Consider the following 25,989-nt stretch of genomic DNA (forward strand, 5'->3'; position numbering starts at 1 on the left):
TTTTGTTTCCCTGATTTTTTTTCTGCATGATCTAGCTATTGCCATAAATTCTTCATAAGTAACCAGCCCTTTTCTCCACAGTCAGTAAAGTCTCTTTTTATTTCTGATTTCATTCAGAATCTCCCTGTTTAGCCAAGCCGGTTGTCTCCCCCGCTGGCTAGCCTTTCGGCACACTGGTATAGCCTGTTCCTGTGCACTCAAAACCACCTGCTTGAATCATGTCCAACCCTCCTGGGCCCCCTTGTTTTCAAGCATTGTTTCCCAGGGTATGCTCTGAACTAGACTTCTGAATAGGCAAAAGTCTGCCCTCCGGAAGTCCAGCGTAGAGGTTTTGTTAATGGTTCTCCCTGCATCTCTGAGTATTGAAAAGTCTATTATTTCATGGTCGCTATGCCCCAGGCGGCCTCCAACCACTACATCTCCCACCAGCCCTTCCCTGTTTGTAAACAGTAGGTCTAGCGGGGTCTTGCCCCTGATGGGCTCATTTACCAGCTGATGAAGGAAATTGTCCTCTATACACTCTAGGAACTTCCTAGACTGCCTCTTCTGTGCAGTATTGAGCTCCCAGCAGATATCCGGCAGGTTAAAGTCACCCACAAGAACAAGGGCCGTTGATTTTGAGACATCTGCCAGCTGCTTGTAGAATAATTCATCTCCTTCATCGTCCTGGTTGGGCGGTGTCACAGAGCAACCCACAGGTCAATTTTAGGGACCACAAGGTCCAAAACCAACTTTTATTAGACCAGCGAGGCACAGGGTTTTAGCACTCCGAATGTGACTTAAATACAGGTTCGGATATCAGTGGAGGAAATTATTGAGAGGGGCAGCCACTAATACAACAGGAGGTCCACAGAGTGCATGCACGTGGCTTCACCAAAACAGTGCCGGAGCCGTCCCCGAGTCCCGGAGGAGTACACACTTGCCTAAGCACGGTGTGGGATTATTTTTATAGAGATACACGTACTCGCAGTGAGTACGGAAAGTGTGCACTCGCGATGTCGCGAGAGTAAATTTATAATACGCTCGCAGTCCTGCGAGAGTTATTTCACACGTGCAAATGTGCACGGAATCCTACACGTGCTTATGTGGAAGCACGGGAGGAAAATATACTCGCGATTGTGCGAGGGGCTCTCGGCGGCCACTCGCGATTGTGCGAGGAAATAAAGTACTTGTGCAAATGTGCACGGAAAGAAGATATACTCGCAATCCTGCGAGAAGGTTTACTTACACCGTGGCGGCGAGGCAAGCGGAGTCTCCATCCCGGGGAGGGGGGCTCTCCTGGCGGCAGTGGCTAAGCTCGTGCTCCAAGAGACCCGCGGCAATGGGCGGAGTCTCGACGAGAGTCCCGTTTTGTTATCTGATCAGACCTGACTGTAGGCATTGTATAAGCTTCTCTGCACCCCCCACACTGAGTGTGGGTGCCCCTGAAGCCCTCAAACATCCCCCACACTGGGCGCGGCCCAGTGTGCCTTGGCACTCCCTTCTTCTAATGTCCCAGGAGCCAGGGTGCTCTGGGCCAAACAAAAGAAGCTGTTAGCCTCAAATAGCAGAGGAAGAGAGAGAGAAGTGCCGTGCTGCAAAGGAGGGGGAATTGCAGTCTGTCACAATCCCACCCTGTGACTACAGTCATGGTCTGACAGAACTCTGGAGTGCTATGACAGTTACCTCTTGCCTCCAAAGTAAAAAGAGGACACTTCTGCCAGTGAGCCTTAATGTCCACTGTGGATCACCATATAACATATGTTGACTTACCCCTCCAAACAGTTATTAATAACAATCAAAAATAGAATTGAAGTAATTACAACAATCAACAATTGCCCAAGGTAATTATTGAGTCCCAGCATCAGTCACAGTTCGTTAGTGTTTCCATTCCTGTGGCTGCCTTCCTTCTGAATGGCTTGGTGGTGTTAGCTGGATCCTCTTCCACCCTGTCATTGTTGGTGTTGTTTCCAAGGCATCTGGATGCTCTTCCATCCCTTGCTGGTGTTAGGTGAATCTTATTCCACCCCGTCACACGCATCTGTACTTCTCTTCCACCCTGTCATCTTCCTTCGCCCTGCAAGAAAACACAAAACAGACCTCGGTCCCTTTGGAACCGGGCTTTCATAGTTAACATGTTGAACTAGCTCAGAAGGTTCTGAGCAGAAAATATCTCTTGGACCTTTTGTTCTGGGGGTGGGTCTTTATCGAGTGGTTTCCTGTTATTGACTCTTTATCAAAATCGTTAATGACCTCCATAATGCCCCATTTAGCTGCAGTGGAGTGCCAGTAAATTTTTTTTGATAGCAAGTAATATTAGCAGCTACTTTCAGTAAGCAGCAGTGTTGAGGCACATTGCCGGGTCCTAATGGGAGCTGCTTCTGACCCTCAGAGAGCACTGAGCCGGGGCGGGGTCACTGGTCCCAAGCCTCGGCTTTTTTTTCCCTTTTTTTTTCTTTTCCAGTTCGCAAGAGTGGGGGGGGGCGCTCCCGCCCGCAGCGAGCCGGGGGGAGGCGGCCAACCCGGGGAAGGTGGTTGCCTGCCAGCGCTCGCGAGGCCGGGCTGCCCCGCCCCACACCACCAGGACTTGGATGCCAGGAATGGTGGCGGGGGGGGGGCGGCCAGCCGGGAGGCGACAGAAGTTTTACGGGGGGAGGTTTTGCCTCCGTTTCTCGGGTTATGCCCGTACTGGACATGTGTTTCTAGCAGCTCTCTCAGGCTGCTCCGTCTCGCGCCGCCAGTCCCGGGGCAGAGGCCGGCACTCACGGGGTGGGGCTTTGCTATGCCGGACCGCCCGAGTTGCCGGTACGGGGAGGGGGCCGTCTGGACACCGCGGCTAATTGTTTGTCTTTCTTCAAGATCACTAATAACCTCCGTAGTGCCCCGTTTTGCTGCTTTTGGCAGGGGGTATCGTGGGGTACAGGTTATTGTAGATGTGGGTGGAGCAGGAGCAAGTTGCAAAATCCTAATGTCAGTGGTTCTTTCGGGCTGCAAGGGTGCAGAGGTAAATGGCAATATTCTAATACGGGCTACCTCTGCTCTGTGACTCCCAAAGCTCCAAATCTCTCCATTAGGTAAGCACCACCGTCTACCTGCCAAAATATCAAATCCCAATATGTTCGCCTTATAAGGGCTCAGGGCAACTTCCACAGGCGTTGTCCGCTTTTCCCCAGGCAGCAAAAGGTGGGTTCGAGCTAAAGGACACCTCTCTGCTACACCCGTTACCCCCACTATATTGATGGCTTTCCTTGATGGTTTAATCCCAAGTTTGTCAGCTTGCCGCCTGTTCAAAACACTGATTTGTGCGCCCGTGTCAATTAGAAATCTCACACTTATCCGCCTTGGACCAACGGGGATATGTATGTATGGTTTTTTATCACTGGACCATTGGCAAGAGAATACAGAGCGGGTGGGGCGGTCCCGGTTCCCATCCGCTTTTACTAGTTTTTTGACTCCCTTTGTGAGGATACGAACGGATTAGTGTTTCGCTTGTCCTCAGGGAGGGGGGCGGTTACCGGTGCCTCCTCTTGGTTCTCTGATCTTCCCTCTAAATATTCCACTAGCTCCTGTAAATGCTCAGTGGAAAGCTTATGTAGCAGTGTTCGGGGCACTCCCAAAGCGGCTGCGCGGCGCCACAGGTCGCCCCGCTGCAAGCTGCTACTCTGATTTGAAAAACGCTCCGGTTTCTGTGATGGGGGGGGCGGCCTAGTGGGGGGCGGTCCCTGAAGAGGCTCGGCTCGGCTCATCTTCCGGACCGTCCGGCTTCTACACGGGCTGCCGCTCGGGTCTACCCACCCCATCTCGCGCCCATGTGTAACCACATTGTGTAAAATTTCCGCCCAGGTTAATACATGTTCAGGAGGACTTCGGGGATTTTGCTTATTACGATCAATAGCCCCCTGAATTTTTTCCTTAAGGGACTGGACATATATTTTTAAGGCATCCGGTAGTCCTTTAATAAGCAGCCGAAGGTGGACCGGATCCACCGGCGCCGCCATAGGGGGAGACTGCCGGCCTCTTTCATACATTGCTTGTATACAAGCCGCCTTTTGAACTCCCTCGGCAAGATCTGATAAACCTTTTATAACAATTGCCACTGGCTCCCCACGTTCCCTGGGGTCTATACCACCAGCCCAGTAAGCGACACGAGATGTAATGGACTGATCACCATCTGGACCATCACTTAAAAATACCCCTGGGCCCCAGAAACCTGTGGCCTCATCCTTACTCAATAATATTCTGTCACCCCCAGTAAGCGAAACGCGCCAAAGATATTCAGTCTCTGTTTCGCCCGGCTTCCGTGAGAATCTAGTTTGTAAATCCCCTAGCTCCAGTCCTGAATATGGCGTGCTATGGGTAGCCGTGCGTGGATTTCTGCCTCGTCCATCCGCATGTGTCTCAGTTCTAATAAGAGGACGCACGTCCTTTGTTTCTACCCCCCACACATCAACACTGTTTTCAAAATCAGTACCTTTGTCGAGAAGCGGGGGGGCTGAGGCGCATGCCTGAATGGGGGAGACACTAGAGGCGGTTCTTATATTAAATAACAAAAACTCAAGTTTCTGTTCCAAAAAACCAAGTTTCTGTTCTAACAAGCCAAACCGCTGTTCTAAATAATCTGACCGTATGCTTTGCCGCGAAAAGTCCTGAATAAAAGACTCAAACTGTTCGCTTTGCCGCAAAAGGTTTTGTTTCAAAGAGTCAAACTTTTCGCTCTGCTGCGCAAAGTCCTGCTTAAGAAAGTCAGACTGCTCACTCTGCCACGAAAGGCTTTGCTTTAAAGAATCAAACTGTTTGTTTTGCCACGAAAAATCCTGCCTTAAAGAGTCAAATCGTTCACTCTCCCGTGAAAGGTTTTCCTCCATTCGGTCCTTAAGTTTACACAGATCCTGTGTTACCTTTAAGTAAACACTCAAACTGGCACACACCGCAGACCCTATAACTACAAGGCCACAGATTACTGCAGAGATATTACTCAACCCTCCAAATAATTCCTCCATCTCTGATATCCTGCCGACTACGCCAGAAATGTCACAGAGCAACCCACAGGTCAATTTTAGGGACCACAAGGTCCAAAACCAACTTTTATTAGACCAGCGAGGCACAGGGTTTTAGCACTCCGAATGTGACTTAAATACAGGTTCGGATATCAGTGGAGGAAATTATTGAGAGGGGCAGCCACTAATACAACAGGAGGTCCACAGAGTGCATGCACGTGGCTTCACCAAAACAGTGCCGGAGCCGTCCCCGAGTCCCGGAGGAGTACACACTTGCCTAAGCACGGTGTGGGATTATTTTTATAGAGATACACGTACTCGCAGTGAGTACGGAAAGTGTGCACTCGCGATGTCGCGAGAGTAAATTTATAATACGCTCGCAGTCCTGCGAGAGTTATTTCACACGTGCAAATGTGCACGGAATCCTACACGTGCTTATGTGGAAGCACGGGAGGAAAATATACTCGCGATTGTGCGAGGGGCTCTCGGCGGCCACTCGCGATTGTGCGAGGAAATAAAGTACTTGTGCAAGTGTGCACGGAAAGAAAATATACTCGCAATCCTGCGAGAAGGTTTACTTACACCGTGGCGGCGAGGCAAGCGGAGTCTCCATTCCGGGGAGGGGGTTCTCGTGGCGGCAGTGGCTAAGCTCGTGCTCCAAGAGACCCGCGGCAATGGGCGGAGTCTCGACGAGAGTCCCGTTTTGTTATCTGATCAGACCTGACTGTAGGCATTGTATAAGCTTCTCTGCACCCCCCACACTGAGTGTGGGTGCCCCTGAAGCCCTCAAACATCCCCCACACTGGGCGCGGCCCAGTGTGCCTTGGCACTCCCTTCTTCTAATGTCCCAGGAGCCAGGGTGCTCTGGGCCAAACAAAAGAAGCTGTTAGCCTCAAACAGCAGAGGAAGAGGGAGAAGTGCCGTGCTGCAAAGGAGGGGGAATTGCAGTCTGTCACAGGCGGTCACCCACGAGGATGTCAGCCTTGTTGGACTTCCCCCTAATTCTGGTCCATAGGCACTCAACCTTGTCACTGCTGACCTCAAGTTTAACAGAGTCGAGTGACTCTCTAACATATAAAGCCACCCCTCCACCTCTCCTACCCTGCCTGTCTTTTCTGAAGAGCTTGTAGCCACACATAGCAGCACTGCAGTCATATGAGTCATCCCACCATGTTTCTGTGATGGCAACTATGTCATAGCTTTCCTGCTGCACGATGGCTTCCAGCTCCTCTTGTTTGTTGCCCATACTGCGTGCATTAGTGTACACGCACTTCAATTGGGCTGCTGATTTCCCTCTTATTCGGGCTTTCCATCCTTAGGCTGATCTTTGGATAGCCCGGTTTCAATCCCTTCCCCCTTCAAACCTAGTTTAAAGCCCTCCTGATCAGCCCTGCAAACTTATGGGCTATAGTCCTCTTGCTCTCCCTAGAAGGTTGAAGCCCATCTGATTTGAGGAGACTAGGTACCACGGAGCTTGCCCCGTGGTCAAAAAACCCAAAATTTTGATGGTGACACCAATCCTTAAGCCACCTGTTGATGAGATGGGCTTTTCTGCTCCTCTCTTTATTTAGCTCCTCATCCATCCCAGCTAGCACAGGAACTGAGGCAAATAATGCGCACTAGAACACTTGCTTCTGGGTGTCAGACAAAAGTGTAGCCATTGATGGTAAGAAGTATGTTGCTCTATGAAAAGCTTAATGACCAGTCTTAGGAAGCATTTGGTTGTAATGAGGTTCAGCCCTCCACAGATGCAGTTCACGCAGTAGAATTCGGTGGGTGAAGCTGGCGTCTGTCTCCCCGAGCAGGGAAAGGACAGGACGCCCTCCTGCCCACACTGGGCCCATACGGGCAGGTCCACAGCAGCCAGCGTGGGGCAGGAGCAAGTACGCAGCCAAAGCGGGTGCTGAGGCACACGTGTGCTCTGCACAGAGCTCCGTGTGTCCCGGCTCCTCTCACCTTCTTTGTGGAGAGCAAAGCAACAGAATGATGTTGGGAGTGGCCCCTGGCTCCCGCGGGGCTCAGCTCTTGTGCAGCCAGCGCTCAGGGCCACGGCAAAAACACCTGTAAGGGGGCAAGCGGGACCGGCTGTAGTTCAGCTGAAAGGGTCAGGGTAGGGTGTGATTTCTGCTTCCCTGTTGACTTTTCTCTGGCACAAAAGCACACAAATAATCCAGAGAAGCATTCTGCTGGAAACACAGCCATGAGCAAGGCTAGGGTGAAACCTTTTTCGGTATTTTTGATGAAATCAACATTCTACCTTTTGATCTACCACTACAAAATTTATACTTTGCATAGGATAAGTGGAAGGACAAAACAGAAAATATATATGATGTGGTTGTGATTCTTTTAATTATATTCCTTTCACTGGAAGGGTATGAAATACCTGTAAAAATAAAACTGGATGCAATATAATATGAAGCTAGAGTGGGGACTATGGAAGGGGTTATAATACCCCTATTTGTCAAAAAATAAGACAGGGTCTTGTATTGATTTTTGCTCCAAGAGATGCATTAGGGCTTATTTTCAGGGGATGTCTTCTTTTCCATGAACAACAATCTACATTTATTCTTGAACAAATAATCAACATTTATTCAAATATAGTCATATCATCACATTCTGGAACTCTCCAAACCCTGAATTCCATAATGAATTTCTTGTGACTCTGTTTCGTTTAGAACCATTGGCCCAAATCTCTCACGTCTATCAATAGTGGTTTCCCTAAACACCCTGCTCATAGCGCATTGACAGCGCAACTGTCGTGATTTTATCCCATGAGCTTCACCCTGGTCACCACCTCTCGCAGTCCGGCTTCACAGAGTGTCACAGAGCAACCCACAGGTCAATTTTAGGGACCACAAGGTCCAAAACCAACTTTTATTAGACCAGCAAGGCACAGGGTTTTAGCACTCCGAATGTGACTTAAATACAGGTTCGGATATCAGTGGAGGAAATTATTGAGAGGGGCAGCCACCAATACAACAGGAGGTCCACAGAGTGCATGCACGTGGCTTCACCAAAACAGTGCCCGAGCCGTCCCCGAGTCCCGGAGGAGTACACACTTGCCTAAGCACGGTGTGGGATTATTTTTATAGAGATACACGTACTCGCAGTGAGTACGGAAAGTGTGCACTCGCGATGTCGCGAGAGTAAATTTACAATACGCTCGCTGTCCTGCGAGAGTTATTTTACACGTGCAATGTGCACGGAATCCTACACGTGCTTATGTGGAAGCACGGGAGGAAAATATACTCGCGATTGTGCGAGGGGCTCTCGGCCGCCACTCGCGATTGTGCGAGGGAATAAAGTACTTGTGCAAATGTGCACGGAAAGAAAATATACTCGCAATCCTGCGAGAAGTTTTACTTACACCGTGGCGGCGAGGCAAGTGGAGTCTCCATCCCGGGGAGGGGGCTCTCGTGGCAGCAGTGGCTAAGCTCGTGCTCCAAGAGACCCGCGGCAATGGGCGGAGTCTCGACGAGAGTCCCGTTTTGTTATCTGATCAGACCTGACTGTAGGCATTGTATAAGCTTCTCTGCACCCCCCACACTGAGTGTGGGTGCCCCTGAAGCCCTCAAACATCCCCCACACTGGGCGCGGCCCAGTGTGCCTTGGCACTCCCTTCTTCTAATGTCCCAGGAGCCAGGGTGCTCTGGGCCAGACAAAAGAAGCTGTTAGCCTCAAATAGCAGAGGAAGAGAGAGAAGTGCCGTGCTGCAAAGGAGGGGGAATTGCAGTCTGTCACAATCCCACCCTGTGACTACAGTCATGGTCTGACAGAACTCTGGAGTGGTATCACAGCTACCTCTTGCCTCCAAAGTAAAAGGGGACACTTCTGCCAGTGAGCCTTAATGTCCACTGTGGATCACCATATGACATATGTTGACTTACCCCTGCAAACAGTTATTAATAACAATCAATAATATAATCGAAGTAATTACAACAATCAACAATTGCCCGAGGTAATTATTGAGTCCCAGCATCAGTCACAGTTCGTTAGTGTTTCCATTCCTGTGGCTGCCTTCCTTCTGAATGGCTTGGTGGTGTTAGCTGGATCCTCTTCCACCCTGTCATTGTTGGTGTTGTTTCCAAGGCATCTGGATGCTCTTCCATCCCTTGCTGGTGTTAGGTGAATCTTATTCCACCCCGTCACACGCATCTGTACTTCTCTTCCACCCTGTCATCTTCCTTCGCCCTGCAAGAAAACACAAAGCAGATCTCGGTCCCTTTGGAACCGGGCTTTCATAGTTAGTAGGCGGGAACTATCCACCGAGCACTAATACGGTGGGTTTTCCCATTCTCATCAAGGGCTTCCCAGGCATATAACCCTCTGGGCTTTGCTAGAGTCATGGGCACAATACCAATAGACGGTAACTTCACCATGACAGGCTGGCCCACTTGTGTTTTTGGGGACTGTTCTTCCTCTGTGTTGGTTGTCAAGTTGCTGTCTGTCAATGGCTTTTCAGGACAGAAAGCCCTGATTTTGGGGCTTCCATAGCTTCCCCAGCGGTTATTGACAAGGAAGACAGCTTGTGTTAATCGCTTGTCCCAGTTGGGTCGTGATACGTCTGCGTATTTCTTAATCAAACCATTGGTTCGTTCCACGATCCCATTGGCTTGGGGATAATATGGTGTATGAAACACCCACTTAATACCTTCTCCCTTGGCCCAGTCCTGAACCACAGCAGCTGAGAAGTGTGTGCCATTATCACTCTGGATATTCTCAGGAGTGGGTAGGACACCAAACCACCCACACAGTGCTTGCACGGTTTGATCTCCAGTGGCTGCTTTGACAGCAGTGGCCATTGATAATCCTGATACTACCTCTACCCCCACCAGGATGTATTTCTTTCCATTAGAGGGTTTCAGTGGCCCGATATAGTCAACTTGCCACGTGCTCCAGAGAGTCTTGCCCTGCCTTATATGTAGGGCCGGGGCCTGATTTGGGTGATCAGCTTTAAGTCTGAGCCGGCATTGTGGACAGGCTGTAAGAATTGCTTCACATGTTCTCATGGATACTGGCCAACCCCGGGATCGGCATTCGTAATAAAGATCTGCCTTTCCAGAATGGCCTCGCTTAAGGTGTAACCATTCAGCTAACCGTGCCCACTCCTCTGGTGTGCTTTCAGCTAGTCTGATCTGGGCTAGAAAATCAACTTGTTGATTCCATTTGGCAGCGGGGGTTCCATCCTTCGCATGTCCTTTTACCCAGCCCACACTCAAAGGTCGTGACCTGCCTATTTCTAATAGTCTTTGCCAGTCTTCAGCTCTCCACACTCTGGTGCGATTTACTTCCCACTGATTAGATTCCCATTGGCATATCCATTCAGTTGCACCCTTATAGGTTGCATAGGAATCAGTGTAAATCGTGGAGGCTCCTCCTTCTGCTGCTAATAAGAGAGCACGCAGTTCTCCCACTTGAGCGCTACCTTCCCCCTCCTCTGTTATTCTTTTTCCAGTAGCAATCTCCAATGCTGCTGCCTTGTACTGCCAGTTTGTCCCTATCCGATGGGCTGATGCATCAGTGAACCAGACTCCTTGTGTGTCTGAGTCCTGGGTTAGCTCAGGTGCCTCTTTAATTGGAGAGGGTTTATAAGGCAGGCTCAACAGGACCGGATCAGCATTTACGGGTTGTTGAAGCTTTGAAACCTTTACAGAACCCTCCTTAAGTGGTAACAATTGGCTAACTCCCTCTAAATAAGCATACCATTTTCGTACCGTTGCTTTCTGTGCCACCCCCTCGGGGGGGGGTAGCCCTTTAAGGACTGAATTCAACAGAGGGAAAGGGCCTTGTCTTCTTCCCTCAGGGGAATCATGAAGAACATATCTTTAACATCCAAAGCAGCCATCCATGGGTGGGCTGCTGCTTGTATTGCAGTCACCACCGAGGCTATGTTTGGGACAGCAGCTGTTAGTGGTGTTGTGTTATTATTCAGTTTTCTATAATCAATAGTTAGGCGCCATCGCCCATCAGGCTTGCGAACGGGCCAAACTGGAGAATTATAGGGAGAATGGGTGCGGCTAATTATCTGTCTTTCTTCAAGATCATTAATAACCTCCGTAATCCCCCGTTTTGCTGCATTTGGCAGGGGGTATTGGGGAGTACAGGTTATTGTAGATGTGGGTAGAGCAGGAGCGAGTTGCAAAATCCTAATGTCAGTAGTTCTTTCGGGCTGCAAGGGTGCAGAGGTAAATGGCAATATTCTAATGCGGGCTACCTCTGCTCTGTGACTCCCAAAGCTCCAAATCTCTCCATTAGGTAAGCACCACCATCTACCTGCCAAAATATCGAATCCCAATATGTTTGCCTTATAAGGACTCAGGGCAACTTCCACAGGCGTTGTCCGCTTTTCCCCAGGCAGCAAAAGGTGGGTTCGAGCTAAAGGACACCTCTCTGCTACACCCGTTACCCCCACTATATTGATGGCTTTCCTTGATGGTTTAATCCCAAGTTTGTCAGCTTGCCGCCTGTTCAAAACACTGATTTGTGCGCCCGTGTCAATTAGAAATTTCACACTTATCCGCCTTGGACCCACGGGGATATGTATGTATGGCTCTTTATCACTGGACCATTGGCAAGAAAATACAAAGCGGGTGGGGCGGTCCCGGTTCCCATCCGCTTTTACTAGTTTTTTGACTCCCTTTGTGAGGATACGAAAGGTTTAGTGTTTCGCTTGTCCTCAGGGAGGGGGGCGGTTATCGGTGCCTCCTCTTGGTTCTCTGATATCCTGCACGACTACGCCAAAAATGTCACAGAGCAACCCACAGGTCAATTTTAGGGACCACAAGGTCCAAAACCAACTTTTATTAGACCAGCAAGGCACAGGGTTTTAGCACTCCGAATGTGACTTAAATACAGGTTCGGATATCAGTGGAGGAAATTATTGAGAGGGGCAGCCACTAATACAACAGGAGGTCCACAGAGTGCATGCACGTGGCTTCACCAAAACAGTGCCCGAGCCGTCCCCGAGTCCCGGAGGAGTACACACTTGCCTAAGCACGGTGTGGGATTATTTTTATAGAGATACACGTACTCGCAGTGAGTACGGAAAGTGTGCACTCGCGATGTCGCGAGAGTAAATTTATAATACGCTCGCAGTCCTGCGAGAGTTATTTTACACGTGCAATGTGCACGGAATCCTACACGTGCTTATGTGGAAGCACGGGAGGAAAATATACTCGCGATTGTGCGAGGGGCTCTCGGCTGCCACTCACGATTGTGCGAGGGAATATAGTACTTGTGCAAATGTGCACGGAAAGAAAATATACTCGCAATCCTGCGAGAAGTTTTACTTACACCGTGGCGGCGAGGCAAGTGGAGTCTCCATCCCGGGGAGGGGGGCTCTCCTGGCGGCAGTGGCTAAGCTCGTGCTCCAAGAGACCCGCGGCAATGGGCGGAGTCTCGACGAGAGTCCCGTTTTGTTATCTGATCAGACCTGACTGTAGGCATTGTATAAGCTTCTCTGCACCCCCCACACTGAGTGTGGGTGCCCCTGAAGCCCTCAAACATCCCCCACACTGGGCGCGGCCCAGTGTGCCTTGGCACTCCCTTCTTCTAATGTCCCAGGAGCCAGGGTGCTCTGGGCCAGACAAAAGAAGCTGTTAGCCTCAAATAGCAGAGGAAGAGAGAGAAGTGCCGTGCTGCAAAGGAGGGGGAATTGCAGTCTGTCACACAGAGTTTCCACGCTGATTTCCCTCCATTCTATTTTCAATGTAGTCAATAATTTCCATGGTCCTTGAAGAGCTTGTTTATTGCAATATCAGGAGTCTGGAGATGGGCAGTCATTCCCGCGGGAACCTTTATTTGGTTGTTTTTCTCTTTTGAAGAAGTTCTTTGTGTCCTCAGCTGTCCGTGCTGGCTGGATTCCAGACTAGCAGAGCTCTTCGGCCACCTTGCAAAACAAGCAGCAGCATTAAATCAACCCGGTTCCTTATAACTGCTTGTGTGCACCTTTTTCAGTTTCAAGAATATAAATGCCTGAAACACTTTCAATCTTGTCCTTCTTGCTCTCAGTAATGATGAGAGGTGGGGCTTTATTTCCGTCCAGATGAATTGTCAAAATACGAGTAACACGTGCACTTTCATAACCAGGGGAGGGAATGTAGACTGAGGAGGCACCCGGCTGTCCGACTGTCGTGCGAGATCCTTGGCCCATAAACTCTGCAGTTGCATCCCCAGCAATCCTGGTGGAAGGTTGGTATTTAGAAAAGCCGATGCCATCAACAAAGAACTAGAATGCAAGTGCACGTTTAGTAACTTCAGCATCTTCCAGCTTAGACAGTGTTGCTGATCGGCTTAGAGACAGTTCCCATTGCTGGAGGGACCGTCTGGCCAGTGCTGCGATGCTTTGAGTTCTTCTGGGGATATTTCTAACTGTGGCGCCATTGCAAAGACAAATTCTTGCGCGTCAGCCCTGCACACAGCCAAAGCCTTTGCCAATCTGGGTGTGTTGGCGCTCGCCAGCCTGTATTGTTTTGGTTCTTGTGGCATCTTCCGAGTGCGATTCTTTTGGGGGTGTCTGTTTTTCTTGGTGAAGGTCTGTCTGTCCTGCTGCATTCTATTGCCAATTAATTTTACTTTTTTACATGTGTAGCTACCTGGACACTATTTAAATTGACTTTTTTTATGAAATGTAACCAGGGCTTATTTTTGAGTAGGGCTTGTGTTTCGAACATCCTCAACAATCTCAAAAAATCAGACCAGGGCTTCTTTTCGGTGTAGGTCTCATTTTCATGGAAAAAGGGTAGAGATGGCTACAGCTGTATACAACATAAAATAGATTCTGTATCAAGTGTTTGAACCCGAACCTTTTTCCTTACACTGTCTTCATAATTTTTAAGACAGTTTTGGTATTTTTCCGGGCAAAGGGTTTCAATGTCATGTTTTTGAATGAAATCAAAAGTCCCACATCCAACAACTTCTGCTTCTCCCACTTTCTCAGAGGCTCATGTCTGATGAAGTAATGATCTAATAAGCTCTAAGTGATCAACCTATCTAATAATTATCTTTATGCAAGAGCATTTTTTAAAATACACTTTATGAACCAGAGGAGGTGATTTTCATACTTCTCTCTCACGTCTTTGATGCTGCTCACACCAAACGAAGTGAAAGCTGCTGTCTGGTGGTTTAAGCTTTTGTGTGCTGCTGAATGATGACAAACACCAGCAGATACCCCATGTGTGCTGTGTGAAAACCGTGAAGCTTTTGGTTCTTGGCTGATCTGGAACAGGATCTCACTTTCACGCTGTAGAACTGTCAATAGCGGCTTCTCCAGTCAGAAATGAGTCACATTGCGTGTGCACATTTGCAGGCGGTGGTCGAGCTCCTCGAACACGGGGCTGACCCCAACCTGCCGTTGAGCAGAGCGGTGGGAAGTGCCCTGTGTGCGGCCGTGAGCACAGCGTACGAACAGCAGAGAACAGCAGCGCAGAGGATCGCCTTGGTGAGACTACTTCTGGGGCTTGATGGGGTTTTTTAAGCTTCAGGAAAACAGTGATTTTTGTCAGTGCACTGAATCCCAGTTCTCTTTAATGAGTAAGCCGATTTTTTTCCTAGAACAATGAATTTGTGTCTGTTCCTAATGCTGTTTGTTTCTGTCCTGAGGAGCAGAGGTTTTGTATGGAAATTCATTTTAATGTTTGAGTAAAGAGGATGATAACCTCCGTGTCTAGAAGAAGAAAAACTACATTAAAGTCAGATGGAATGTTTGTAGTGCCCACAACCCCGTCAAATCTGACTGTCGCTTTGTTTAAAAACTCAATCAGCATCCATGTGAAGAGAAACACTCTGTGTTTGGTTGTTGCTGTGGAGTGGTCGATGACAATGCACTTTCTCCTCTCTTGTGAGGCCAGTAGCCGTGTTTGGCCCGTGCAATCCGGTTTCTGTCCTCAGCCCGGGCTGATCTCGGGGGTCAGGACGCTGCAGCTGAGGCTCTGGCGTGGAGCCGGTTCCCCCGCTGGGTTCTGTTCTCCCCCTTCCTCACTAGTTGTCGCGGCTTCATTTGTCACTGCAGGATTGGGAGATGTCTCGAAACAAAAAACAACTGCCTGCAAGAAGGTTTTACCTAAAAAAGAGATATGACAATTTGTCAACAGCCGTAAAGGGACAAAGAAACGTGTGGTTCAGTGCGCAGAACAGTCTCACAAATAGAGATGAGGCTCTGATGCCCGGTCCTGTCTCTTTAGCTCTGGTGTGATCACAGTTTTTTTGGGAAGGTTTTCTTTTTACTTGGATGTACAATGATTTGCTTTCTGCAGGTTGATAAACTGCTTGAAGCTGGCGCCAATATCCTTGCACCGGTTCCTCTTCGGGAAGGACAGACCAAAGCTGTGGGAACAGCTGTTGACTATGCCTATTTTAAATATTATCAGGTATGACTTCAGCAAGTACTGTGCATTCGCATCCATTCAAATACATGGCCTGTTGTGTCCTGATTAATTGTCTAAAGCCTTCTGCAGAGGCTTTCATGGAAATTTGCTTTTTCCCTTCATTTGTTGTGAGACTTGGTTCAGCACCAGGAGCAGCGTTAATCACTTAAGTCTGAACACCTCTAGCAGTTTTGCCTGTGAAGACAATCCTTCCTGTCACACATTATAGAAAGATTCCATCCGTCATTGGATTGGAAAGAGTTAACCGTAATCTCAAACCCAGGCATTAAAACCAAAAGTCACGTGTGTTTCTGTGAGGCTGTAATCAAATCAGGTGAAGTTATTATGGCTTGTGTGGTATGTTGTAAGCGATGACAGGACATTATTGATCAAACTTGAAAATAATGGATTTTCTAAATAAAATATATATTTAAGTAAACATGTATAAAAATATTAATTATATAATATATGCTATACATTGTACATAAAATAACTAATATATATATATTTACTAAATAAATAAATGGACTTACTAAAGTCGTCCTTAATCACTTGTTAATGCCTTAGAAAAAGAATCTTACTATGAAGTATAACTAATAAATTTCTATTTTTTTTTCTGGATATGTTAGTTTAAAAAACATTTTAAAGGCCTGGGATTGTGTGACACTTCTAATCAGAACTAACATAAGGTCGTTTTTAATAGCTGGCTTATTAACAAGAAGGCTTACATGGTAAGCAGATCGCTTACCTCTGGAGTACGAACAGTTGTTCTGAAAAGGACAAAAGTAGCGGTGCACCCTGTTCATGGAGCGGCCTGGCGAGAGCTGAGGGGGGTTTGCATCTCACACCGATCTTCTGCGTAGACATTAAATTGCAATTTCTTTGCTTGCAACCACAGCTGATCGTCAAACAGGAAAATAATTAAATTAAGCTATTTATAGCTGTAATCACAGCTCAGACTTGACCACCATACTTACCTTCCTGCCTTGCTCCGGACTCTTGCTTGTGCTCTCCTTCCTGGCACTTGCTACAGGGTAGTGGTTTGGGCATTGAGGGCCAGAGCCTGCACAATCCATGCCCTCTGGCTGCTCATTCCAATAAATTCTGTGGTGCTTCCTGAGGTGCTGGGGAGGAGCTCTGCACAACGAGGGCAGCATCCCCAGGAGACTTTCAAGGCCAGGCTGGGCGGGGCTCTGAGCAACCCGATCTAGTTGAGATGTCCCTGCCCATTGCAGGGGTTGGACTAGATGACCTTTAAAGGTCTCTTCCAACCCAAAATGTTCTATAGTTCCCCCTTGAACAAACACTTGAAAAGTGTTTAGTTGTTGACCACTCAACAAACTGATAAATGGAACAACTTGAATGTCGGACGTGGACACGTCCTGTGCCCAGTGTCACTGACTGAGCTCCACGCCAGGACCCAGCAGGGATGATGCTGTGCTTTTAGAACAGCTTGGCTTTAACTCGGAAGTACTTGTGTGTTAGTGTCCCCATGCACCGGGGGATTAACTCCTGGCATGTTGCAGGATACGAGAATTGCTCACACACCGTACCACGTACTGTCAGCATCTGAGCAGGAGGTTCTTCAAACACGCCGATCGCTGCTGGAACACATTACAGTGAAGCTCCGTGAGTGTGTCATCCTGAAAGAGAAAGAGTGGGATCAAGAAAAGTTGAGAAGATCCAAGAAATGTGAGTTCAAGTTTCAGAATAGCTCGAGATTAAGTGTACCATCACCTGCTGTGAAGGGGCATTTATTGTTGTCATTCCAGTGTTACTGTCTGAAAAGGTTACTCCTGATAAAATCGGCTCCTACATATGTGGTAGGGGATGCAGAGGTTCTGCAGACATTAACAAGACATTGTGAAGAAAATCTGAGATCAGTGCCTGTCAGCTGCTTCCTGGTAAATCCTTGCGCAAGATCCATTACCATGTGTTAAACAGCGATTGAGGAGCTCGCTCCTCTTTCTTTACATCTTTGTGTTGGGTGTGGGTAGCAGGACATCTATCAGGACTGTGGCCATCTAGTGTATTTTAATTCCTTATGGCAACTTACTCCCATTGTATAATATCAATGCTCTTCTGCTATTAGAGTAGCAACAATGAATACACAAATTAAGATGATTTGAGTTACATTCTCAGTGGCGTTCAAATCTGTGATGGAATCAGGCTCAGCGTCCAAGCTCCCGAATACCAGACTTTGGGGCAGAAGGTGTTTCACTTGGGAAGTGAACCCTGAATATAAGATCGTTACCCTTGCAGTTTGACATCACCAGTGACTCTGCGGCTTGGCAGGAGCAGGAAGTAAATTGTCTGTATAATTCCTTTCTCTTGGCTGTGATGTAGCAACTTGTCTCCTTTTTCCTTGGCTTCTGAAGCTTGTTGGTGGAAGACGCATTTTATTCTGTAGATTCAAATGTTACACGGTGGACAGAGCCAAGCAGACTTTTAATGAAGGAGGAGAATACTGATTTTTGTTTTCCCTCTGCCCTCTCGTGCTGGTGTAGTGGATTCAGCTGTTCACACACGTGTTTCAAAGAAGAAAGGAGGCAGCCTTTGTGTGGAAGAAGTGAGGTAGGGCAAAGATACTGCACCATGCATTGTCTGTTCTTAGTCAAAAATACTATGCCCTGTTGTTTTTTTGTTTTTTTCTTTTTCCTCATTGTAACTATTGTCACTGTGCCTTTGTCTCCTTTCTCATTTTCCTCTCTCATCTATGCAGACTCACCAGCTGCAGTTTGCTTCTTTCTCTGCTCTGATCACATCGCTCCTTTCCAGCTCCGCACTTTGCCGTGAGAGCCTGCACAATATTCAGTCTTCCTGTGGGACGCAGTGTGTCCTTGTGCTTTAAACCAATTAATGACATCAGTAGCTTTGAGTAGCGTGCAAATGATGAGAAATAGACCCACACAAATTTTGTGGCTTACAATTCTCCAGAAACTGCAGGAACAACTTGTACAATTTGGGTGTAATTTTGAGGTAGCATTTTTGCTGAATTGAGATGGATCAATAATAGCATAAGATGCAGAAATAGCCAGAAGAACAGAAAGTGAACTAAAATAAAACCTGAAAGGTTAAAGTCACGCACAAAGATTTTACAAATAGATCTCAGGGATGACGCACAGAGACTGATGAAACCTTGGTGAAACTTGCCAGCTATTGGGAAAGGATTTGTAAATGCTTTTTAAAAGGCTGTAAATGCACAGCCCAGCTTGCACTTCACTCTGACATTGAGTTTCCCAGACCTGCTGGACACGTCAGCCCAAGCACTGGGTTTGACGTTCCAGCTTTGGAATAACTGTTGCAGTGCAGTGGTCTGTGGGTGTCCCTGTTTGTCTCTGCAGGATTCCAGGGGGTTCTGTGAGGGCTTTTTTAGGTTCACCAGCATGGCTTTGTTGTCTCTGGCCGTATGTAGTCTGGTCTGCCTCTCAGTTTGAAAGGGCCACGTCCAGACCCAGCGTCAGGAGCGCACTGAAGCACGGCGAGCGTCGCTGCTCGGTGTCAGCGCGGGGCTGTTGGTTTGGCTGTGTTCCTCACTAGGACACTTGGCTTTTCCGGGGCTGTTTCTGGGGCTGGTTTAGCAGCGGGTGTGCAGCCCGTTCCTCACGGACTCCTGTGCTAAACTACAGCATCCTGTTTCTTTATTGTTGAATATTATTTATATATTGTAACCATTTTGATTTAGTTTTACCGTGATCTGCAAACATGCTTGAGGAAAACCCTAAACAAACAGTAATGTGCTTTCATTTTACAACCACCTTTGCTCTAGACTACCATTCTTCAAGTACTGCTACCAGTGTGGCCGCTCGGTCGGTGTTCAGCTGTTGCCGTGCACGCGTTGTCACGAAGTCTTCACCTGCAGTGAGACCTGCAGAAGGAACGCCTGGAGCCAGCGGCACAGGCAGGAGTGCTCGGGGTCGCTGGGTAAGTCCCGTGTGGTTCCTGTGTGGGTGCAGTGGTCCGTGTGTGTGCACTGACCTGATGTGTCTTCCGTGTAACAGACCAGTAAAAGGTGTTTTATGGAGGAATATAAATGAAAAAGTTGAGTTCATTCACTGGAATAGCTGTGTTTTTTGTAAACCCACCAGCTTTAGGAGAGATGCTACTGTGTCGTTACTCTCAGTTTCAAGGGAGAAGAATCTCTGGGGTGAATACAGGTCAAAGGAAACACGCCTAGTTACCATCGACATCAATAGATGACATTGCAGGGCGAAGGATCACAAGAGATCGCAGAAGCTAGGCAGAGTGGAGTTTTCTGTACAAACTCCTTAATCATCTCTGTGTGTATATTAGAAGATAAACCAATGAGATTTCTGACTTTTATGCATTAAATTGTTGATAACACACTACTGTGATTCTTGGAAACCACACTTGTGCTGCTAAAAATGAAGCCACATTACACACACAACACACTACATAGCAGAAGACTAGTGTGGTAGAAATTATACAGTTTTAATTCTATAACAGATTGAATGAGAAATCTGTCCCATGTGGAGAGGGGTGCAGAACTGCTGAAAAGCACAGGCTGCCTGGAGCTTTTAAATTGGAATACATGTAAAACCTTGTGTGTTGGGGACAGTGAGGTCTCTCCCACTGGAGACAAGTTATATCAAGCATACGTGCTGACCGGTAGGGGCTCTGAATAGAATCACGCTACTTAGAATAGAATAGAATAGAATAGAATAGAATAGAATAGAATAGAATAGAATAGAATAGAATACAACACAATACAATACAATACAATACAATACAATAGGACTAGAAATAAAACTACAAGGACAAATGGTTGGTAATATGGCAGCTGTACACTGGAAGACTTAAACATGCAAAAATTACATTCATTCAGAATGCAGCATTTTACTATCTTGTCTTTAAAAAGACAGGGTAGGGATGCAGGTGGGTTATACTAGGATGCTAATTAGTAATTACTTAAGTCACTGCTTATTTTGGTAGCAATTCCTTTCCTGTATGGCAAACGCCAAATTTCATTCAATTCAGATTCAGTGAATTAAATTCAGAACAAGTGTGAATGTCTTTCTGTAGACACATTTTTTCTCAGCAATGAAGACATTTCTTTTTAAGTAGTGTCTTCTTTTCCAGTTAATTTTGAGGTAGAAAGGTGCTTTGGTGGTTTTTGTTGTAGCTTGGTTGGTTCGTTTTGTCTTTTCTCTGCCATGTTTATTGTTAATTTAAAAGGACCCGAAAACCCCTGACTCAGACCAGCTGGAGCAACTCGGTCTGTTGCTCTGGGAGCCTCTGGTGCCCTCTGCCCTGTTTCCTCATTCCTGTGCTTTTCACTCTATGGAAATGCAATTAACATTTATTTCATAGCTTATGAGCAAAACTCTCCATGTTTGAGCCCTGGTGGGATTAATAAATTCTCAGACATGTTTACTAGAAGAAACAAGTGTCATTTGCACTCCCGTGCGTGGTCATTGTTCGTTAGGAGGTTCATAGTTGAGCCATAACTACCTGAGAGTCGTGTCTGGTGAGGTTGTATTTGATAAACTGTGTCAAAATGGGAACTTTCTCAAGTCTTGTACCGGCTTCCAGTTCATTATTCCAGAGAAAGCAAAGGTCACCCACAGAAATATGGGCAGGTTTGTTGTTCCTTTTATTTTATTTTGTTTTCCAGAGAAGCGTACAAGTCAAGCAGCTCCGGACGCGAGCAGGGCAGGATTGAAAAAGAATGTCACTGGCAAAAAGGGGGAAAAGGGAAGAGAAGGAAAAGAGGACAGAAGAGGTGGAACAAAGAGTAAAGCTGGTACTGGAGGAAGAGAGCGGCACAGGAAGAACAACTGACTTGTTTCATGTTGCTCCTGCTGTTGTGAGGACAGGTTTTAATACCGCTGCACTTTGTGTGTTGTACTCCACTTCTACTGAAGTTAAGTGATCTGATGTGTTTTGAGAAACTAAACCCAAAGCATCTCCCTAAGATACCATGTGGCTCGAGGATGAAAATGCCATCAAAAAGCAGTGTGTGCTACGTATTTAAGTAAATGTCTTCAGTTAGAAGTACAGTGAACCTCAGATTGATTTTAATTGTATAATGCTACATATATGTTTTAAAAAGCAATATTGCCCATTATTAAACTTCATTACGACTATTCCCTCCTGTGGGAAACACAGGGCCTGTTTGGCAACTGGACTTGCTCTCTAGGGAGTTATTTTGCTTCATGGGGGGCTCAGATCTGGGATCCTGGGGAGAGTTTGCTGAGGACTGTTCAACCCTTAGACTGTTACCCCTTGATTTAGCCCACATGGGCACTGACAATCCTGCCAGGAAAGTCTCCGAGCATATAAAATGTGACCATGTGGCTCTGGGGGTGAGAGTCAAGGTCAAGGGGGCCCAGATGGTTTTCTCCTTGATCCAAGTGGAAAGGCTTAAGGAAGAGTGGCTGGGTCTTGAAGTTCAGCACCTTGTTGTGCAGCTGTGTCACTGACCATGGTTTGACTTTAAAACCGCAGGACCACACAGGGGGTCAAGGACCGGTGGGGAGGGGTGGAATCCATCTGACAAAGTCACCAGCTGGCCAGCTTGAGGAGACTAAGAATAATAGGAGGGAAATGATGGCCCACATTCACGTGAGAAAGTGGTGGACTGGCCTGGTAAGCAAAGGTGTAGATTGATGCGGTTGAGAGTCCTCCAGGTGAACAGAGCGAGCGGAATGGGGCCCACCTGTCAGCGACGTGCTGAGAGGACACCGGGGGTAGCTCGTCTTGAGAAACCAGCGCGACTGTTACACCCCGTGGAACCCCCGCCCACAGCAAAAGCCACACGCTCCCCCAGCGGGACGGGGCAGGATCGGGAAACTAAAGGCAACCTGGGCTGAGGTAAGAACAGTTCAATGGAACAGCGGAAAAAGAAACAAAGCAAACCAAACCAAACCCACCAAACAAAAAACCCCACCACAGTAACAACAACAATGATGAAAGAATAGACAAAGCAATGGATATACAGCACAACCTCTTGAAGAGAAGCTGCCAAATTCATGTATACTATGATTAAAAAACGTACCCATCATTAACCAATTGATACGAGATCAATGCTTTCTGACCACCTGCAAAACGAGGGGATATTTTTCAAGTTTTAGATCCTTCTGCAAGACAAGAGGGAGACAGAAGATTAAGTGACACCTTGTTTAGAAGCAGAGTGCTTAGTTTGTATTTAACTAATAATTAATGGACGTATTTTAAGAAAAAACAACTATAACTAACATCATCAATTATTTCTTAGTATAGATGTATGTCAAATTTTTCAAAAATTGTAATGCATATGTAATAATTATGTGAATATAAGCAATACAAGAGCATCCAGTCGCTGGAGCACTGATGGAGGATGATCCCCAGCGCTGACAAAATAAAGAACGCTGCTTCACAGTGTAACTGACTCTGCTGTTCAGTCTATTTCTTCGTTTTGCTCTCCCCACGTGGCGATCCTGCCGCTGCCTCCTCCAGAGCTGCAGGTGGATTCCTGCCTGCGGCCTGTGCTGGAACCAGCACCAAACCACACGGGCCAGAGAGGAGCGAGAGCGTCCGGACTCCCCTGCTCCGAGAGAGCCCCCCCGGGCAGCCCCAGCACCGGCACGACCCACGACCCACTCAGGTACCGAACGGCCCTCGGCTAGTTCTGGGGCTGCTGTTGCGGCTGCGTCACCCCAAGGTGCTTGTGGAAATGAACCCTCTCGGGTGACCCAGCAGAATTCTGAACAGCCAGATCCTCGTTTTTGAGTCACAACCGTCATGTTTAGGGCACAACACTACTCAATTTTTATTGTCCTCTAAATTTTTGCATTGCACGTACCGTATTTTACCTGTATGTTCGGCACATTTTTAGAGTGCACGTCCCATTTTCACCTGTATATTCACCACATTTTTATCAGTGCATGTACCGTATTTTACCTGTATATTCACCACATTTTTAGTGGTGCACGTCCCATATTTTACCTGTATATTCACAACATTTTTAGCAGTGCATTTACCGTATTTTACTTCTGTAGTCAACAGATTTTTTGTGGTGCAGCTAGCGTATTTTACCTGTGTATTCTTAAAGGCACAAAACCCTATTTAAGGGTCCCAGAGCCTCAGTTTTGAGCCTAAATAGTCACTTTCAGAGTCCAATTTTTAATTGACACTTAGATGGCCGAGGGTTGACATTTTAAATACCACATAAAAGAGGCAAGTGGACGCCCTGCCCCTCCCAGCCTGGGTGGTGGGTCACAGGAGGCCCTTTGTGACCCGCTCTGTGACACCACACGGTGCCATATACAGCCGGCGTGGCCGCGGCCCTGCACTGTCTGACAAGACAGCGACGGGACAGGACAGGAGCGCGGAGCTGGCGAGGAGACCCCGAGCACAGCCCACGACTTCCGCTGCCAGCCCCGGCACTTCAAAGCACAGAGGCCTTTCCCTGAAGTTCCCCCTTGCCCCACAGCACAGAGGCCTTTCCCTTGAGTTCCCGTCCTTCCCCCCCACTTCCCTCCATTTCCAGTTTCACACAATGGCAGAGAGGACCCCCCCCAACACCCCCAGGGTGGCCTGGGAAGAGGTGGAGGCTTCCCAGGAGAGCAGCTCTCTGCTGGATCCCTGCGAGGCCACCATGGTCCAGCCGATGCAGACCGGTGAGTGCGGGGCCGCCTCGGGGCTGGGCAAGGGTCCGGGCCAGTGAGCGCGACCAGCTCGATGCCGGGATCACGTTTCCTTGGCACAGCGCAGCCCTGCAGGTGGGGGACACGGCGCTGCTTGAACACCAGGGCTGCCCAGAGCAGCTGGGAGCCGGCCCCAGCACCGCCGCCCTCCTCAGCCGTGCTGAGCTTCAAGCTCTTTTCATGCTTGGGGAAGCTTGTTGGCAAAGGTGCCGTGTCCGACTGACTCTTCTGTGTTTCCCCTCTGTGTAGATGAGACTCTGCCAGAGGAGAAACCAGAGCTCCAACCCGAATGGGACGCTGCCAGCACCTGGTCGATTTCTTCACTGGACAGCAGCAACATGGCCAGGGTAACGAGCTCCCGCCCTTTAGGGACTCTTGTCTGTCATGGTCAGGAGACGTGTGCGAGCAAAGGGACCCAGAATCAGTGTGGCTGGCGTGGCCTCACCGTCCCTGGTGAGGGGGTTCCTGCTCTCCCCAAGTAGGGAGTGCGCGAGGGTGGCACTGCAGTGTCCCAGCAGCCGCTCCAGCCATCCTGGACACCAGGGAGCCCTGGTTCCCTGCAGGGCAAACACATGATGCCCCTGCTCCCAACCCTCCTCCCTCCACCTGGGGAGCCTCTGCTCTAGTCCTGCCCCCTGCAGTGACGGCACACCCCGTTTCCAGCTTCCCTGCAGGCACTGCTGACAGCACTGCCGGGCATCTCTGGCCAGAGCTGCTCGTGCTGCTCAGCCAAGCAGCACCAGCACGACGTGTCTTCCCTCCCTTGCTTCCTCCTGTAGGTGTTTGCAGAAAACCACCAGCCTGCTCAGATGACAGACATCCTCATGGTGGCCATTGAGGCCTTGACAGCACAGGACATCTGTGACAGGCAGATGGGCAGCAGGGTCCTGGACAGGGCCATGGGAGACCCGGCCTCCTGGCTGACGGATGTAAGTGCCCGGTGGCTGGATTGTCCTGCCCGTGAGCCCTGTCAGGCCTTGTCCTTCCCTCCTTCCCTAAAGCAGCTCTCTCGGGCACCTGAAGCCATTTCAAGGCAGCGGAGAAGGATGGGGAGGGCAGCAGTTTCAGTGGCAGCTTGGGGAATGGCTGCAGCAGCACCAGGGGCTGCAGCATCCTCACCCGTGTCACATCCAGGTGCCAAAGCTCATGAGGTACATCCACAAAAACATGGAGTGCGTGTCCACGGAGCCAGCCCGGCACAGCCTGGCCTCACTCCTCCTCCTGCTGACCGAGCGGTGCCCCAGGGAAGTGGTGAGGAGCCTGTTGGAGATCTCTCCAACATGTGACAGGTACTGGCCCTGACAGCCTTGGGGGCTTGTTCCCTGTGGGGAGGAGGGCGCAGGGATTCTCTGGCTGCCAGACCCATGGAAAAGTGCAGGACATCCCCGAGGAGCAGGGCCTCCATGCCACCGCGCGTCCCAGCCCCAGTGGGTCAGCCAGGCTCGCAGCAGCCAAAACCCGCCAACCTGGAGCCCAAAGCCGCCATGCTCCTCCCTGCCCAAAGGGGAACACCACCTCAGGCTCCCTCCTGCCTGCCCGGGGAGGGCCCCCGGACACACCGAGCAAAAATGGTGTGCAGGGCCAGGGCTGCAGCACCGCCTGGCTCTGGAGGACCTGGCTTGGACATGCAGCCGTGGCCGAGGCAGCCCCGCTGACGGGCGCTCTGGGTCTGCAGCGCTGCCCTGGCCATGTGGGAGGTGATGATCTCCATGCCTGGGACTTTGTGGAGCGTCTTGACGGAGCTGCACAGCGTGCTCCAGGACCTGCGTCTGAACAAGGTGTTCAGCTGTGCCACGGAGGACGCCTGCATCTGTCTCTTGGCTGTGAGTGTCCAGCTCATCTTCAGGGCTGTGCCTGTCTCCGTGGGGAACCAGGCACAGCCCCCTCCCCGTCTGTGGGCCTCCGAGTGGCCAGCTCCCCCCGGACATATGGACACGGCCTCTCAGGGTCAGCAGGGTCCTGCCCAGCACCACCAGACCCTGTGCCAGACGCTTGGGTCTG

At 48.9% G+C, this 25,989-nt stretch overlaps 1 protein-coding gene and 2 long non-coding RNA genes across 3 annotated transcripts; 1 reads left to right on the plus strand and 2 right to left on the minus strand.

Moving 5' to 3' along the window:
• Nucleotides 1-699: 699 nt before the first annotated feature.
• Nucleotides 700-5,867, minus strand: LOC135575873 (uncharacterized). Its single transcript, XR_010467233.1, has 2 exons — nucleotides 5,559-5,867; nucleotides 700-2,056 (listed from the first exon to the last, which is right to left on the minus strand). It is a non-coding gene; the product is annotated as an uncharacterized LOC135575873 (long non-coding RNA).
• Nucleotides 5,868-8,171: 2,304 nt separating this feature from the next.
• Nucleotides 8,172-12,849, minus strand: LOC135575872 (uncharacterized). The gene is made up of 2 exons (XR_010467232.1): nucleotides 12,270-12,849; nucleotides 8,172-9,167 (listed from the first exon to the last, which is right to left on the minus strand). It is a non-coding gene; the product is annotated as an uncharacterized LOC135575872 (long non-coding RNA).
• A 1,327-nt stretch (nucleotides 12,850-14,176) lies between these two features.
• On the plus strand, nucleotides 14,177-22,402 carry LOC135575871 (ankyrin repeat and MYND domain-containing protein 1-like). The gene is made up of 6 exons (XM_065036256.1): nucleotides 14,177-14,415; nucleotides 15,230-15,343; nucleotides 16,867-17,032; nucleotides 17,848-17,914; nucleotides 19,110-19,264; nucleotides 20,976-22,402. Exons 1-6 carry the CDS (start codon nucleotides 14,254-14,256, stop codon nucleotides 21,140-21,142), a joined length of 831 nt encoding a protein of 276 aa, XP_064892328.1. The 5' UTR covers nucleotides 14,177-14,253; the 3' UTR covers nucleotides 21,143-22,402.
• Nucleotides 22,403-25,989: the final 3,587 nt, after the last annotated feature.

The sequence above is a fragment of the Columba livia genome, chromosome 19 (assembly GCF_036013475.1).
Source record: "Columba livia isolate bColLiv1 breed racing homer chromosome 19, bColLiv1.pat.W.v2, whole genome shotgun sequence".
Classification (NCBI taxonomy): domain Eukaryota; kingdom Metazoa; phylum Chordata; class Aves; order Columbiformes; family Columbidae; genus Columba; species Columba livia.